The sequence below is a fragment of the Chroicocephalus ridibundus genome, chromosome 1 (genome assembly GCF_963924245.1).
Source record: "Chroicocephalus ridibundus chromosome 1, bChrRid1.1, whole genome shotgun sequence".
NCBI classification, from domain to species: domain Eukaryota; kingdom Metazoa; phylum Chordata; class Aves; order Charadriiformes; family Laridae; genus Chroicocephalus; species Chroicocephalus ridibundus.
In genome coordinates, this window is record NC_086284.1 from 71,074,937 (window position 1) to 71,093,270 (window position 18,334).

At 36.6% G+C, this 18,334-nt stretch overlaps 1 protein-coding gene across 2 annotated transcripts in view; it reads left to right on the forward strand.

Moving 5' to 3' along the window:
- Positions 1-18,334, forward strand: part of TGFBRAP1 (transforming growth factor beta receptor associated protein 1) — a 38,437-nt gene that overhangs the window by 13,502 nt on the left and 6,601 nt on the right. For both annotated transcript variants that reach the window (XM_063338891.1, XM_063338902.1), the window contains exons 4-10: positions 147-301; positions 5,926-6,008; positions 12,151-12,492; positions 13,461-13,518; positions 14,871-15,014; positions 16,039-16,185; positions 17,752-17,911. In XM_063338891.1, coding sequence (XP_063194961.1) covers positions 147-301; positions 5,926-6,008; positions 12,151-12,492; positions 13,461-13,518; positions 14,871-15,014; positions 16,039-16,185; positions 17,752-17,911 — 1,089 coding nt within the window. The remainder of the gene's footprint in view (positions 1-146; positions 302-5,925; positions 6,009-12,150; positions 12,493-13,460; positions 13,519-14,870; positions 15,015-16,038; positions 16,186-17,751; positions 17,912-18,334) is intronic.

Sequence of the window (18,334 nt, forward strand, 5' to 3'; positions counted from 1 at the left end):
TAAATATGTCAATGACAAAGATGAGTTTTAGAACTTTAACACTGTTCAGGTTCTTGTATCTTAAATAGTAAATCTTAAAGCTTATTTTTGAAATGTGTTTTTTCTGTAGAGAGTGTAAACTGAGTATGTCTGTTTCCCCTGTCCAGGAAAGGTGATTGTTGCTACTAATAAGGGTGTGTATATCTTGGTGCCACTACCTTTGGAAAAACAGATTCAAGATCTTCTAGCTAGCCACAGAGTGGAAGAAGCCCTTATTCTAGCAAAAGGAGCTCGAAGGAATATTCCAAAAGAGAAATTTCAGGTCTGTCCTTCTTTTAATTTTCATGAAAATGCAAATTTCACAGTGGGGCCAGGTGTGCCAATGGTCAAGTGACTAGAGAGGGTGGGGGAGGAATTTACATTGAAGAGAAAACTGATACCTTTTATGGTTTCAGCCTGAGGAAATAGAAGTGCTGCTGAATTGGCATATGTTTGTAAAGGCTGTGTTCTGCTGGGGTTTTGGTGTTGGTTTTTTTTTCAAGTGTGTAACTTGAAAAAATTGAAAACAAAAAAAACCCTGAAAAACTAGTGATAGAGAATACACTGCAATGCTTCCTTCTTACTAGGTTCAGCTATTACTGTCGTTAAAAGTATGAATTTCAAATCAGAATTTTTAAGTTTTAGGTTTTTTTATCAGAGATTCTCACCATATCCTAAACTCCACAGTAGTACAACTTTGAAGTTAAGTTATGGGAAATCTAAAGCAAGTGCATCCTACTTCCAAACTCATACAAGTAGTACTTGTACTGGTGTGTAACAATATTTAAGATTTTTGTGTGGCAAAGTATCTTAGTAACTCTTTGATTACAGTGTTGATTAGAGATTTGTACTCATTTCCTTCTACCTCTGCATTATATTACAATACATATTCTACTTCCTATTTGTCATTTAGAGACTGAAACTTGGAAAAAGTAGCTTGAAATCTCTACTCACCAAATAGGTGAATGAATATTTGATTTCGTTTCTTTCCCTTTTTAAAAGCAAAATTTGATCTGTAACATGTATAAAACCTGGTTTGTTTTTTTAAACATACTTTGGAACATTTTGTTGCTATTAAAATAGTAATTGTTACATTATTTTGGTTTGTTTAAGAAGATAGAAAGTTTGGAACATGATTGTGGAAATTACAGAATTGCTGTCTGTCCAGATTTTTTTTTTTTTTAATTTCAAGAAGCTTCTAATTCCTTGGCATTTAGATTGTGGTCAAGGCCCTTGAAAAGCAGTCATTAAAGTAAATTAAATTTGTATCAGCTTTCATTTTGATCCTTAACTCCTCCATTGAATGAACAGCTTGGAGGCTGCTGGAAGTGAAAAGCTTGGCTAGGAAAGTATTTCCGTCCTTTTGCTAAGGTACAACTATCTGGAAGTACTTGAAGCTGAAAAGTATTTAGGCGACCTCTAATTCTCCAGTTATTTTGTTCCAGTTTATGTAGATTTAGTGCGGGAGATGTCTTTCTGTGTGTTTCCCTCCAAGATGAACTGCAATTCATTATCAAAATATGTGATGTAGAACCTAAGTTTTCTTGCATTTAGGAGTTTTCTATCCTTAGGATAAGTTAGTTTCTGTTCACATGTGTGCACAATCTCTCTCTTCCTGAAATTACTGTTTCCGAGATTATTTTAAGTTCTTTCTAACTTAATGTGCTTTTAAGGGTGTTCAATTACAGTTCATGCTACAGCTGAAAAACAGAAAACATATTGCTTGCAAGCGAAATAGCCTCTTCTAGTTCTGGGCTGTATGTACGAACTGATAGTAACTAGCTTAAATTGATGGAGTCTCCCACTGACTCATATTAAAATGACTCAACTTGGCTTAGGTGTTGAGACTCTAGTCCAATTTTTCAGAGTTTATCTGTAGTTGAAAATGTAACATGTTCAGCTTGCTTTCTGATGTGCCTCTGATACTTAATGCTGTCATGACAGGTTTGTTACAAGCACATCAGGCTTTCTTTTTCTGTAGTATAGCATAATATAAATTGGATGGGTTCAACCAAATTACATGCCTTACATATGTCTTTTGCAACATTTCTTTGGCATGCTTTAATAGATCACATAGTCACTCCTTTCTAACTCTTGTTTAAGAGAGATCTTCAGATAATAGATATTAAATAGATAGATAGATAATAGGTATCTTCTAAGACAGATAATAGGTATCTTCTAATAGATATATTCAGATATCTATTTTGCAAGCTTTACTGATTCTTGAGTAGCCAACATTTTCAAGGCCTTATTTTGCCATTTTATATGAGCAGGGGCAGAAATGTGTAGGTTTGGCGTTAAGGCACTTGATCCAGCAACTGTAATTTATCCATGCAGAAGAGTGATAGTAATTGTCTGATATATGTAGTATAGTGCCCCATTTTCCACATGCTGCTTTTATTTCTGCAGTTTGCAATGGGTGTTGCCATCTCACATGTGACGTGAACTCAGTCATGGCATTATAGGACAGATCTTGACGACATGGGGTTTTTTCCTGCAGTTCAATACTGCATTGTCATTGCATGCATACACAGGTGCACGCTTTCTTTTTTATGTCAGCAGTATTATATCAGCATAAATATATATATATATTTTTATATATATACATGTATGCTGGTAATACAGAATGATAGTGGGATTGACACAGTAAAGTCCTGTACTCATAATTATTAGTACAGACAATATTTAGTTATTGGAAAGAAGCACATCATGCGTTAGATGCTCTATGCTCTAACCTGTTACTTAATCCATGGTCACTGCAGACTGCAAATTTATTTCTGCCATATTAGATGAAAACTCCTTTGCGCATCAAGAGTTAGTGCTAGGTAAGAAAAGCTAAGCAAAGGTGTTGCAAGGAGATGGCTTTGGATGTAGTTTTTGGTAGAAGAATACAAAGGCCTTTCTACCATGCTACCATGAAATGACTGAATACTACTTATTAATTTTTCAGGACAGCTGAAGTTTGCAGAAATCATGGTTGATGGTAGTGAAGACCTTGGTTAGATTGACACACATCTTGCATAGGTATCTCTCTTTTTTCTTTTTTTTTTTCTTTTTCCCCTCCCTCATTTCTTTTTAGTTTCAAAAAACATTAACTGCACCCAAACCTGATCAAGAGCTGAAGTGACTTTCTAGAAAAAGTCTTTTTGGCAATCTAGTTGGTAATTCTGACCATTTTAGAAAGACTTTTTACTAGCAGTTGAGAGAATTAAGGCTTCAGTATAGCTATCGCAGCTTCAGCAGTCATCTTTCTGTTTTCTAACACTTTTGCAGATGCAAATTAATACAAATCATATTTCATGTTTTTGTAGCTAGTTTTTTAGCATGAATTCAGTCAACAATATAGAATTTGCCTAAAGCACTTCAATTTCTATTGTGGTTCTTCAAAAATGATAGGGGAATACACAGTGCATTGAGTTTTGACTGGGTGTAACTTAGTACCTTTTTAAAAGAAGTCTGTTGTGCTATTCTGGCAAATGGGTCTGGAAAAGCTCAAGATGTTTTTTCTATCATAAACAAAATTTAACTGTATGTGGTGGGCATATAGGTCTAGCCCATTTTTAAAACCCGGTGAGAAAGAGGAAATACTGAATTTTCCACAGACAGTCTGGTCTGTTGCTTCCATAATCTTTACCATAGGATGTCTTAATGTCTAGTGTTTATCTTGTCAGCTAAAAGTCAACCTGGATGCCCCCTATCCCATCACTGCATCTTTAAAAATTTGGGAAAGCATCTGTCTGTAGACATTCTACAGCTTTTTTTGTTGTGTGGCTTTAAGGGACAAGTGAAGATATGGCAACGTTTAAATGAGAAAGTGAATACCATGTAATTAGTTCAAATTTAAAACTGATTCCTTGCATCTATACTTACTTACACTATCGACGAGTTGATAGACTAAGCTGTCCAATTAAAGCAGTATCTTCAGTGTCTTAGATCAACTCAAACGTAATTCCAATATCCTAATTCACTAAATATGTAAATATTAGTGGTCACTCCATTGTAAAGATTGAAAACAAACTTTTTTTAAAAAAAAAAAAAAACAACCAACAAATAGACAACTTATTTTGATACTAGTTAGCAGGGTGAGAAATTTTTTTATTTCAACCCTCCCTGGGAAGTCTGAGGCCAGATTTTTAAGTTTTTCTGGTGCCACAAGATGCAGAGAGTTGCAGATGGAAATCTTTTACCAACATCCTTAAGAACACCTTAAGACAGGTGTTCATCAGTTCATAGATTAGCATTTATTGATGTAATAATACAATCAGAAATCCAAAATATTTTGGATATTTTGGGACTTAATCACTTGAGGTAGTTTTACTTTATTACTGCAATTAAATTCCCTTTTAGCTTTACTTAAGTGTATTTTGAATTAGTACACTTGGATGTAAAGCATAGTAACATTAATATAAAGATGTCATGAAGTATTGTTTGTTTATTTTTATATTGTTATGTTTGTCTGAAAAGGTATGCCAGGTAGCATTTCCCTCTGTTTCTCCTCTCCCCTACACTGAGGAGGCAAGAGAAGTCCCACAACCTTACAAATCAATACATTTTAATGGCTTGCTAATGATCAAGATTAAGTATTTCTTTAAGATGAACCATTAGTAAAGCATGCACAGACTGAATGGACTTAAGCCAGGCTTTTCTCTTGGTAAATCCACGATCTTTAATCAAGGTGAAAAATCACCAATTAGAATATCAGTCTATCCTACTTGAATTGCTAATGAGTGTCAGGCCTCCTGCCTGGAATATGTTTCTAATGTATTGCAGATTGTCTGTGTATTTTCATTGAAAAGGGGAGTCTGTTACTAGTAACAACATTCATGTACGCTGTTAAACATTAGAGTGCTGTATATTCATGAGAAAGTTGAAGGGAAAAACTGAGGGCATGTGGATGTAGCTAAGTGTATTTGCAAAATACCAGTGTTTTCACAAAAGGTGGATGCTTTGCAGAGCACAGGTTAGGTTCCTTGCTTTTAGTAATTCTCTTTTGCCATTGGAAATATTCTGGGCACAAGGGTTTCGTTTAATCTTGTGGTAACTAATTGACCATTCAGATTAAATAAATACCCAACATTTAAAGTAGTTTTGTGTTCTTTTTCTAGTGAACTTCTTGTAAGCTTTTTTCTGTCTAGGCATGACCTTAACAGTAAAACTTCATAACACATATCTTCTCATATGGTTTACTTGTGCTCCTCTTTTTATCTATATTTTTACGTACATTCCATAATGTACTGGATGTTGGAGAAGTTGAACTGCTTTGGAAGTATTTTTGTTAAAAAAAAAAAAAACAAAACCAAAAACAACAACAAACAAAAAAGCCAACAAAACAAACCCCAAACTGGCAGTCAGAAATATAGTCATCAGCTAGGGATGAGACTATGAGAATCAACAGCAAGGTTGGCGCAGAAGTGAGGTGAGACGGGGAGAAAGTTGGTTGTGTGTGATCAAGTGGGACCACCCTTGAGTTAAATCATTATTTTTATTTTTTTTGTGTGCCTGGTGAATCATGGGGCACTTCAAAGATGGCCATTGGCTTTCACGCTTGCAAATACCGTGAGCAAAAACTTGAGGCAAGTCAGACTGATCTCAGATAAGTCATTATTTGAGTAAGAAAACTTAAACTTGCTATTTGTTGACTTTGCTTTTAGTAAGTCCTCGTGAACAGTGTTGCTTTCACACACTTTTGTGTAAGATACTGAGTCTGGGCAGCAGATTCAGTATATTCAGGTACATACAATTTAAAATGTAGAGGATCAAGGCTTTATTTTGCATGTAACTTGACAAGGCTGGTTAAATATCGTATGTTCAGTGTTTTGGGTAGGTAGTTATTGCAGTAGTGACTAGCACTACATAAATAACTCCTTACAAATATAATAAACCTTTTTCCCCCCTTCTCTTTCATAGGTAATGTACAAACGAATCCTGCAGCAAGCAGGTTTTATACAGTTTGCACAGCTTCAGTTCCTTGAAGCAAAAGAACTTTTCAGGTAATTGTGTGACAAGAACTTTATTAATTTATCTTCTTTAAATAAGGAGCTAGTGTTCTTCGTTTTAAAAACTTAGTTGTTTGAGTGTGTTTTGATACAGATGTTAGTTCACTGTGATAAAATGGTTTTGTTGGGGGGTAAAAACAGTAACATTGAAACAACTTTATAACTGCAGAGTTAATGCCACTGCTTTTTTTTTGGTATGCTAATATACAGTAGCATTAAGGCTGTAATCCTGTAATCTGAGTGTTGTATATGTGGAGATTTTTTAACTTTATGCCCATGAAGGTCAAAGCTTTATTACTGAGCCTGTGCTGTGATTTCCAGCATGAAAATTGCCTGGTTCTTTTTTCTTTTTTTTTTAAGAAAAAAAAAAAACTTTTAGCAAAAGTTACAATTTAAAAGTTAGTTTCAATTTAAATATTATTGACACAATTGCACTATTTTTTTGGAGGATGCTGTTAGTGAATTTGTTTTAACACTAGCTCTGCTAGGTCTTTTCCAGAAGACAGATTATTTGTCCTTGAAGTCTGCACTAACCTTCCCAATTTAGCTGTTTCAGCAGTCACTTGTTTACAAATTGACCTTGGTATTCCACATCCATTCAAAAAATGCTGCTTGTTATCTTTACTTTACCTGATAATTTCATTTCTGCTAGCCATGCCTCATTCTGTGATGGGGCACTGTCTAGAGTTAGTGTAATCCATGCTGACCACGTAAAATAACTCTCCATGTTATCTGCTGAAATTCACTTTAAATCAGTTTAGAGTCTATGGAATAGGATTAAGGTTAGACAATTTTCTATATATTTTATGTGTGTACAGTATAGGAAAGAAGTTGTCCTTGGGTTTATGGAAATGTATTAAGGGAAGTAGAGCTTTGGGAATGTTACTACTGATGAGGGACACTGCCATTTTGCCTCCTGCTCACCAGGATAATGGGAGACACTGGGCTTGAATGGGCAGTGTACGCTGAGTGAAGATTAGGGTATGACAGGAACAGCCTAAACAGCATTTAGGGGCAATTTGTTTTGACCACAACCACTGTCTGTATCACCTTGTAATTTTTGGCAAGTGAGCAATTTGCAATCTTCTTCCTTCCTGTAATCTTCCAAACACTAGACTGAATTGCTGCTGTGTTGTTTATCTGAAGTAGAAGCACCAGCTGTACAGAGTTAAGAATCCTTTACAACAATTCCACAAAGCCCTTCCATGTGGCTTTCCAATGGACCCTTTTTTCAGTTTTTTCAGTGTGGCCAGCTTTGGTAAAATAGCTTGTTGAGATTATACTGGCTACAAAGTGTCTTCATTGTCTAGGTGTGGTTAGGTGGCCAGACTTGTATAGCTCTGCAGCTGTCTTGACTATGGCTGACACTTCAACTTCTTTCAGCTTTATTCCACCCTGCCTGTCAATAATTCTTTGTGGAGGCTAATGTGGGGGCCCTGCTTTGCTGGTAGTGGCCTGGGGATCTTTTAAAAGCAGTGAAATGGGGAAAATATATCCTGTGGGGAGCTCCAGCACCTTGTGGAAGGAGCCAAGATCAGTTATGCAGCCTCTATCCAACTAGCAGTCCGTCTGACAAATGAGCTGTAACAAACAGAATTCTGGGAGCTCCTCTGCAGAAAGAAACATGCTTCATGAGAAAACGTGCTGCCCAGGCATGAATTTTGGAGCTGAGTAAGCATCCCGAGGTGTTCCCTCCCTCTAAAAGATGCAGCTCCAGAGTAGAACAACTGTTCATGAAGTCTGTTGGGGGGAGAAAGCAAAGATAAGCTTTCTGTGCTTTTCTTCTGGCCAGCCATACATAAGCTATTCAGATTATTTTGGTGACTCCAGGGGAAAAAAAAAAAACTCTCCATGGAATCTAGATTCTCTGATTTTCAGCCCTAGTAAACACACCCAGTTTGAGTAATATCTGTTTGCGTCCCAATATACACTCAAACAGTCTTGGTCATTTTAGACTTACTGATGCTCATAGGAAAAATGGGAAAGGTAACAGCAGTCTATGGAAACACTTCCTCCCATCCCCATGTGTTGCTCTGCAGGGTTTCAAGCTAGTGTTAGTCAGAAATAACTTCATTCCCTTCATGCCAAGGGAAGACTTGGTACCTGTCTGAGAAAAGATGGATTTAGAGTGATACACAGAGTGGTAGCCGTACCTCCAAGAACTTGGTGTGATGTGGGCATACTTCTGGCCAAGTACGAAGTGAGATTGTTTCACCCTCAGAAAATATCTCTTAGTTACAGGCTAGTAGGGAAAATCATTATATTGGACTAAAGGTGTTGTTTTCTTGCATCAGTAATCCTTCTTGGATAACCTTGTCATGATATAGTTATATCTTGTGCTTAACTTGATATTTCTTAAATACTGAAACTTTTAAGAGGAATACTTTCCTGCTAAGTTCCTCTTGATTATACTGATACTTCTGAATACTGAAGAAGGCTGACAAAAGGGAAGGAAGTGGTAGATTTATTGACAACTTTCTTCAGCTGGATCCGTTCATCTTAAACTGAGTGAGCTGTCACAGTGAGGCTTCTTTGGTCTGACACATTCTGTTGTAAGCACGAGCAGAGTTGTGATTGTATTATATAGTTGTGATTTATGTATTACATTTTTGCTATTTCATATTGCTATCATTGGAGGCTTGCATGCAGTTAAACCAAATAGTGGCATTTGGCAGGCCGTTTGCTGAATTCTGAATGTCCTGCCGAGATGTTGGTAGCTGTCACAGTGAAACCATTTCTCTCCAGTGTGTTGGATTATGTCCTTTCACTGGTTAGGTGTTGCTTCCAGTCTGACACACCAGATACTGGAACTTTTCTAAACTTTGCTCTTTTTAACAAATCAAAATGTTAACTCTTTTCACAATGTTGTCTCACGTGCAAAAAGGCTATAGAGAGACTTAAAGCTAAAGTCTCTCCTACACTGGAAAGGTTAAAAAATTGCTCATACTTATACTTGGAGACATAAGAAGTAGGACTCTGTGTGAGATTTGCCTCTTAAATGTGTTTCAAGAATATAAGCTTCTATTGCAGCCAGTGGGATCTAGGCAAAACAGCTAAATCATGTCGGCTTCTTTGACGTCTCTGCTATCTGTAAATTCAGGGGTGTGAATTTAGACCTAAGTTTTTTGAAAACTTGTAGATTCTCCCTGTTGCGTTGTTTGTATATATGAAGCCCAAAAAAATCTAATGCAGAATTACTCAAAGGGAAGTTGCCTCTTATCATTGACAAGCTTGACTTAAGAGCCTGTTTTCTACTTCGGGGTAAATTGCTAGCTATATTTTGCTAAACCCAAGATACTAGAAGGTGAAGACTCAAATGTGTTTTTCAAGGGAGATGAGGTCCTTTGTAACTGCTCCTAAACTGTTTCCTCCAAATGCGATGAAAAGAGCCAAAGCCAAAAGGCATCCACAGATCCCAGGAGCCATAAGCCTTGAGGTAAACATTAACCACTCGTGCAGGTGGGGTCATTGTTTAGTATTTGGTATTCTTCTGAAGTTTGTTCTGGATGATACTGTGCTTTTAAAGGAGGCTGCTTGATTCCTGACTACCATTGCAGTGGGGAGAGCAAAACTGTACAACATGAGTTTGAGTCAGACCTGAGAGAACCACTGGTGATTCACAGCCCAGGGTTTGGGCTAGCCTGAGTTGGAAGCTGGTTTTGCTTCTTCTTTTGGAAACGGATGGTCATTAAGGCCAAACTCCATGAAGTTCAGATGTGAAGTAGCTGACTACTTCCTTATCTAGGAAAAGTTGGATGGTAAGATGAAAAGACGCAGAAACTACTGTAGAAGTTGGAAGTTGTTTTAAAACTTATTAAAAGTGGCATGTTAAATATAGCATTTTTAACTTCTTATCCATCTCCATAGTCATAGTCTACATCTCAGCTTAGGCCATCTCCAAATAGTTGACAGCATAGCCAGCAAGGGAACCAATGTTTATACTTGAATTTCTGCAGATTTATCAACTCTTTGCTTCTGCACTAATTTTGAGCGTACTGTTCGTGTTCTTTAAGTTATAGGTTAGCTTTTGTTCTAAAACAAATAAGTGAAGAACCTTGGAGGGGGAAAAAAATTCTTTCTTTAAATAGGGTTAATTTTCTAGTGTAATACATCTCAGATAATATATTTTATCTCATGCTCCTCAAGTCTTAAACTTTCACGAGTAGTTGGGCTAGCTGAAGCTGCAGTTAGATTACTGTAATGAGTTTGTATTGAAACCCCCAATGCTCTTCAAACTGTCAGGTCGCACCACTTGCTGCTACTTGTTTATTCTGCCTCTTAAAAAAAAATCATCTGCTTGTGAGTTCCATCATAATGTAGATTTAAGAATTTCAAAACCAAATATCAAGTCATAAAAGAGGGATTAAAAGGAAATCTCAACTGCAGAAATCTAAAAGTAAGCATGAACACTTTACTCTTGGTTAGAGGCTGGCCTTTGTAGCGTAGAGGTGTTTCTTAGGCAGTAGGAGCACTGCGTACAAATCAGAAAATCTTGCTATTCAAACCTCTTCTTATGGGAAGGCGTCCCATGTTCAGATTTTTCTTTGTTGTGGCTCCTCTATTTTTTGTGTTGCTCTTCCCATGCTTTGCCGAAACTAGGTTCTGGAACAGGATACTTGCTGCTTTTAAATTTGCTGTTGCTGCTGTCTCCCAGAACTTAATTCTTCTGGTGTATAGATTGTTGTAGCCAAAGGACAGTATTTACTTTTTTTAAAAGTTCTGAATAGGTGTTGCCACAGTGATGCTTCCTACTAGTTCATATTTCCTAGATGGTTTTGGAACTGTGTCTCTGGCAAGAAGTGAACAATTCAAGGCATGTCCCACTGCTTTACTTCACAACAGTAGGGAAGGGGTGAGCCTACTTGTAAGCATCTTTCACAATTTATTGCCTGCAGAAATCTGCTTTGTCTACTTCCATGGCTATAACTTGTTTCTTCCTGGAATTCTTTCCAGTCAGGGTTGTGAAGGAAAAGTCTTTTTGAGATTGCTGATCACTGGATATATAAGAACTATTTTTTAAAAATTTTATTTGCAACAAAATAGTAACTAAACAGGGTTTCTTTTAGAGAACTGTCAGTTCATTTTGATTTTTTTCAGCAACATCTCCTGCATTTCAGGAATGCTTGTCTTTAAAGATGAATTCTGAATAATGACTTTGATAGTGAAATAAAATATAAATCCTGATTTCTTGCTGTTCTTCCAAAGCAAGGCCTGGGAGGAGGAGTGATTCTAGCTGTGAAAACTGGGGAGTTGTTCGCCGTATGTGAAATAACTTCTCATTTTATTCTTCTGTCACAATACACGTTCTTCAAATGCTTGAAAAATTTCTTCAATCTAAGCTGAAAGAAAAAATGTCTTGTGTAATGTATTGGTCTTACAACTTGCTCCTGGATAAAGTATAGATGCTCTTCACATATGAAGTGGAAGAACCGTCCATAGTATCCAACATAGATGTACACCCAAGACCTATGTCTGTACAATAGACTACTACTTATTGTTTAGCTGGACGCATATTCAGTCTACACAGTTTGTTTTCAGAACCTCCTTAAGAAGTGAGCCAAAGGAGGTATTTGGTGCGTTTCAGGGTTGGGCAAAAACGTTTTCATCATCCAAATAAGTGTTCTGAAAGCTTTAGCGTTCTACAGGAAGTTGCTGTTTTCTACAGTACTAGACTGGCACAGTCTTAATGGCTTGCCTGAAAGGGTTCACTTGCTCTGTTTTTTTACCTCCATCAGAAGAGTAGCTCCCATAATGCATGGATGAAGTTTAGGACATTCCTAGGAACTGCAGTGAGGCTATTCAGCTGATTTTTTGTATAAGCCACAGAACAAGCTGTGGGATGTCAAAAGCAAAAGGCTGGCCAGTCTCCAAGTTCTCGGAGCTTTCAATGTCTATAGGAGGAAAAAGAATGATAAACAAGTTTGGACAGAAATAGCAAAAAAAAAAAATAATCCAGATTTGTTCTGAATATATTTTCTCCAGCATGGAACTAGGCAATAACTTCCAGAAACTGACAACCCATTAGTTTCCTGACTCTAAGCATATGTGAGCACACATTCCCAGTATGTTATTTTTTTGTGCCTATGTATACTTTTTCTTTCTTTTTGCTTCATCTAGTTTGACACTGTAATTGCAGAAGCGGCCAGCTTGATGTCCGGGAGCTGATCTCTCTCTACCCCTTCCTGTTGCCTACTTCCTCTTCATTTATACGGTCTCATCCCCCTCTGCATGAGTACGCGGACTTAAACCAGCTGACCCAAGGGGACCAGGAGAAGATGACAAAGTGCAAACGATTCCTCATGAGTTACTTGAATGAAGTCCGCAGCACTGAGGTTGCGAATGGCTACAAGGAAGATATTGACACGGCTTTACTCAAGCTCTATGCCGAGGCAAATCATGAAAGTCTGCTGGATCTGCTGGTTTCAGAGAACTTTTGTCTTTTAACAGATAGTGCCGCCTGGCTGGAAAAACACAAAAAGTGAGTGCATTTTTTGAGTATTGCACCTTTGAGACCAGAGGGAAAATTGTCTTAAATACACTTGGCTTCTAGAGCAGTGTGTTCAAATCCTTGTAGTTTCTGTGCTTTCAGGTCCAAAAGACAACTTGGCCTGACTTGTAACTTGAAAATGTTGTTGAAAAGGTATTAATTGACAGTCTGAGGTAAAGGAAATGCATTCTGTCTTATGCTGGTAAATACAGAGTTCTTCCTGAAAGTTTCTGTGTCCAACACAAAAAAATAAAGGATTGGTACAGATTTTTTTGGGGGGGAAAAAAGACCATGATTTATTTGCCCTTGTGACAATGTGAGAGTTGAATGGACACCGTAGTGGTATTCAGACAGAATGAAAAGATGCCTTAAAGCATGTACTATCTTAGGTAGAAGCTATTAACTTCAGAGCCACTTAAGTGGCTTTAAAATTGTAGTTGCTTATTTAGGCTGTATTTTTATTACAGTACACAAAAACCCCTCTGTAATGGCATTGTACAGAACTCTTCCTTGCCTGACTTGATTTCATGCTGCAGTAAAGAAAGAAATATTTTTGACAGTAAAACAGAGTTTTAAGTAAAATCATCATAAAAATTTGATTTAATGATACCTGATTAACTATTGGAGGAATATTTCTTATTTTAAGCTGTGTGTTAAGTCTGTATATAAAATTCAACGAGTGGCATGGGAATCATCTCTAATGTGACACATACTTTGTTTAAGTTGGATCTAGTAACTAGAAACTGCCTTAGAGACAGGAAAGACACAGATATGTTTCTAGGACAGAACTTCTCTCCTATGATTCTGAAAAAGAGCCTACAGACATTTGTTCTAGTGTAGATATGGCTGTCTACATGTCACTGTAAGCAATTATTTGTTGTATTCTGTGCTAATCAAACCATAATGAAATTGGTAGGAAAGATCTAGTGATTTTAATATTATTTTCTCTTTCTATACAGGTATTTTGCTCTTGGTCTCCTGTATCACTACAATGGTCAGGATGCTGCAGCACTTCAGGTTAGAATAAAGCTTTTAATATCACCTGCAAACGATTCCAAAATACCAGTTTACCTCTGAGATAAATATCTGAGGTGCAAATTTATCTGTTTGAAAAGTAGTGATGTGTATATATAGGAAAAACTTGTGCTAAGACTTCTTTGAATAAATTAACATGCTGGATGTGAAAAACCTGAAGAGCTTAGTGAAGATGAGCTATTTAGATGCTTGTATGCTATTTTTTAATCAAAACTGTGCGTAACAGAACGTATGTTTGTACTTTTAAAAGATGGACAGGAGTGCTAAAATGATCAAGAGATCACTTTAAAAGTTCGAGAGACTTCAGGAACAGATCTTGTGCTAATTAGTCTGTATACACACAGCAAAGCAGTATTGTAATCTCATGGCAGACACTGACAGCAACCGAGAGTTTATTTCCTTATCTGATGGTGGACAGTGAACACATTCTGCAAGATCTGTGGGTTTCAGTTGGGTTAGTTAATCCCTTTGGGGACCCCCCGCTTCTGATGTCACCAAGACTAGCAGAGGTCTGTAGACTGCAGACTAATGATTATATTATTCCTGTCCGCAAAGCTTCATGTAGAAAAATTAGCATGTTCTTAATCACTAAATAGCATGTAAGTCTCAGACCATATCCAATACCTGAAGTAGTTTGCTGTACTGTGTGCCTTTTTGAGTACGTTCATCACAGTAACACTGTTGAATGCATTCAGGTCAGTTACGTAAAAAGTAATTTCCCAAGCAGAAAACCAGTGAGGACAACAAAAGCAGTATGTACCTTTGTCACGTGCAAGATATTTTTCTTTGTTTCAAGGAACAAGGTTTATTGCTAAACTGGTCTGCCAGATATGGCACCTTTTAATCCCAATTACAATTTATATAAAAATAATTTCACATGGTACTTTTAAGTTCTTCAGGCAAAATGAAAGAGCTGCAAAAAAATCAGGTTTTCTTCTAACTTGTTTATATCATTTGCTTTTAATCTTGCATGCACAGAACACATGAAAATTATACCACGCACTGCAAAAAAAGGACTTTTATCAACAGCATTCTTTGTGATTAGCGTACCTCCTCCTGACGTATTTGGCCAGTCGCTCTCAGAGTGCGAGAACCCACATGATACAGAGTCTGAATTAGTTGAATATGGCAGGTGCAAGAAAAGCCTATGATGGAGAGGAAGCATGAATTTAGTGACCAGTGAGATCCCTTGCAATTGCAGGTCCTGGGAGCTCTTTCTAATTCTGCAAGTATCAATGACTAATACTAAGTGTTGTAGTAGCTCATGTAAATTTTGAGTTGGAAGAGCTAATACATGTTTTAAGCACTTTAATCTTTGTGTGGTTTTGTTGCAGTTATGGGTGAAAATAGTTGATGGAGACATTCAAGATTCTACACGTTCGGATCTCTATGAATATATAGTAGACTTCCTTATATTCTGCTCAGACCAAGATCTAGTGTGGAAATACTCTGAATGGGTTTTACAGAAAAATGAAGAGGTTTGTGATCGGTGTACTTTTCCAAGAACATCATAAATATAAAGTATTTCCCTGCAGTGGTGTTTGGTTGTTCATTAATGTTGTTCCATTTTGATTAACTAAGTGGACCGTTTTTGCAGAATATTTTAATGCCAGTTAACTAGTGATCAACCGAAGAAAACTTCCAGGTTTTTCAGTTCTTTAAAGTCCCTCTGTTAAAAAGTACTACTGAAAAAGTGCTTCTGAAAACAAAGTTTAGGTCATTCTGTACAATGAAAGATACAACATGTGTTTTGGTTTTCTTCATACTAAGCAAGATAATGTTCAGATCTTAAAAAAAGTTTACTGTTGCTACTTTTTCTTTTTTTAAAAGGATTCCAGGGTTGGGTGATATCTGTATGCTAGGATGTGGAATAAATAGCCTTCGTTCAAGACAAAACTTCATCGCTAGAATTAACTTAATCCACAAGAATTAAAACAAACAAACAAAAAAAAAATTTTGTAGCAACCATTAATGTGGTGTGCCGTGAAATGGGATGCTTTACACTGTATCAGACGGTCTGTGCTGTTGGAGCTTGTCACTGCCTAATTTGTATTAATTTAAAGCTTGGTTATTACATGCAATGACAGATTTCTAAGTTTTTGTTTTGGTCGTTATAGAAGTCTCTTAAATGAGATGATATACACAGCGATAAGGCTGTAAACATTCTGATCTCTAACTTATACTTTCTTGCTGCAAAGGGCTGAAGTATCTTGTTCTGCTGTCATGCAGATCTTTTTGTGGAGGTTGTGGCTCCACAAGAGCACAAGGTTTGTAGGCTGGACAATGTATAAACTACAAATTGGGGTGATGGAGATAGGAATGAGTGAGATCACGGTAAGCACTGAGTAGTGTAATCTTAGTGGTGTTGAGCAGTGTTTTGTGGTGTTTATCTTCCTGAATACTGTACTAAGTAATCTGATAGTGCTATTAAATAAGTATTTAAAATAAAAATGTAATAAAATGGTTGCCACTGAGTTCCTAAATGCAATTAACTCTTTCTAGGTTGGCGTACAGATATTCACCAAAAGGCCTTTGGAAGAACAGGAGAAAAATAACATTAATCCAGATGATATCATCAGTTGCCTTAACAAATATCCTAAAGCACGTGTTAAATACCTAGAACATCTAGTGTTGGAAAGAAAAATAGAGGTGAGTCCTACAAGAATACTAAAAATAGGCCTAGGATTCAGAATGTGGACTATGATGAATAACTCTGAAAAAAGCCAAAGTCTAGAAGAAATGAACATAACTTAAAGGCTTTCAGATGTACTCAGAGTAGTGAAGGGGTGGTTTTAAGATTAAAGCAGAAGATGAGGAGCAGATATCTGCATTATTTTAAACTTTTCAACTCTTGTGATAGCAAGACAGTTGCTTACTCCCCTCAGAGTTTTGTGGGGTTTCTTTTACATCTGATTATTGCATGCTTTTCTGTTTCACTGGTGAGGCTCAAATCTGTCTGGTAAGATTATAGAAAACTGGTTAAGCAAGTGCTAATCCTGTTGCACTGTGGCAGCTACTAAAATTGCTAATTCAGTGTTTTACAAGTAGGTATGTTTTATTCTGTCCTTCTGGAGAGATTTGAGCAATTAATGATAGAATTAAACTATATACCTCTTGCTGTAGAATTCCAAACCACTCTAGATGTTCACAAGTCATAAATGACAGTGTATTCTACCCTTGCGTTTTCAAGCATAATACAGAAGCAGCCAAACATTATCATACTTGGATGTGAGTTATTTTAAGCACAGGAGAAGTTACTTTAACCTGCAAATAAATGAATATTGAAAGAACTCAGTAGATCTGCTGACCAGTTCACTAATTTACAATCTTCGAATACACATGCTAGATCAATGGTTTCTCTCTGTCATTATCGCAAACACATCAAGGTGTGTGACACCATAACAGAATACTATTCTAGTTTCTGATCTCATTAACATTTTCAAACCAACTTTTTGAGTTAAGCATAGTGCCTTGTAGAATACTTGTAACAAAAATAATGTATAATTAAATCTGCCCTACCTGCTAGTAAAAGCTGGATTATAAATTGATTTGCTCTTTAGAAACTACTACATTATTGTAAATGCTTTAGTGAGAGTGTTTCAAACAGTCAAATCATCAACTTGTTTTGATGAATATTGGATAGTGGATAACAGAAAAAGCACTTGCCTTCAGAGTGCCTGTCGGCCTTTGGTGGCTTTCTCAAATTTTATTGCAGAAATAGGAAAGGTCAAAGAACATACCTGAATATGAAGTAGAATGAATTAGATAAAAATTACTCATTTTACAAGGGAAATGAAAGGAGAGGACACAGTGGGGATCATACTTGTATTCAAAGGAGAGAGATGTGCTTTACTGCATTGACTTTCATTAGGTGAACTTTCAAAAGGAAATGATTTTTGCACAAGAAAAAATATTTCTAGTTCTTGCTTATTTAAGGTAAAGAGGGGTTCAGAAATAAGATGTTTCATATTTACATTTTGGAAATATCTGTATTAATGAAATAGAGAATACCATATGATAGGTATAGTATATCTTGTGAAGTTGGTCTGAATAAGTTGTCTCTCTGCATGAACAAAAGACTTTCTAATTAATTTGAATTAGATAAATGAATTTAAACACATTTCTATGTAATTATGTAAATATTCATCACTGTTCTTGCTGGGGAGAAGGGGTTATCTTTGTAAACTGATCTAAAGTTGTTCTTTTCCTCTGTAGAAAGAAAAGTACCATACTCATCTAGCTGTCTTGTACTTGGAGGCAATACTTCAGCTAAAATCTGTGACCACGGATAAGTGTACGGAAACAACTGAACTGCTGTTGAAACTACGCAGTCTTCTTCAGAAATCTGATCTTTACAGAATTCACTTTATTTTGGGTAAGGTGCATGTTGTCTATTACAAATGCTGTACGCCAGTTCCAGCAGGAAACAACCGAAAAAAGGCTTCATAAGGATAGAAAACTAAAAGATCTGAGGTTTCTAGGTGTATTTGGTTGATAAGCTTACCATCTGTATTTCTAACGCACACAAGTCAATTTAAAAAGCGTATTTGTTAGTGTTGTCTTCGCTCATGAGGTATAGTGGTATGTTTGCCACTGCAGCAAAGACAGAATACTGTAATTAGCTAGAAAAAATATCTTCATACAATTGTCTCCTTAATTTGTAGTCAGTTTCAATTTAATGATGAGCATTTAACTTGTGACAGTCGTTTGCAAAGGGAAGAGTTACAAGTTTATTTGTTAAGCAGTCTGTTTTCTCAGTGAACTGAAGCAAAGCTTTGAGGAATCTGAGTACCAAGGA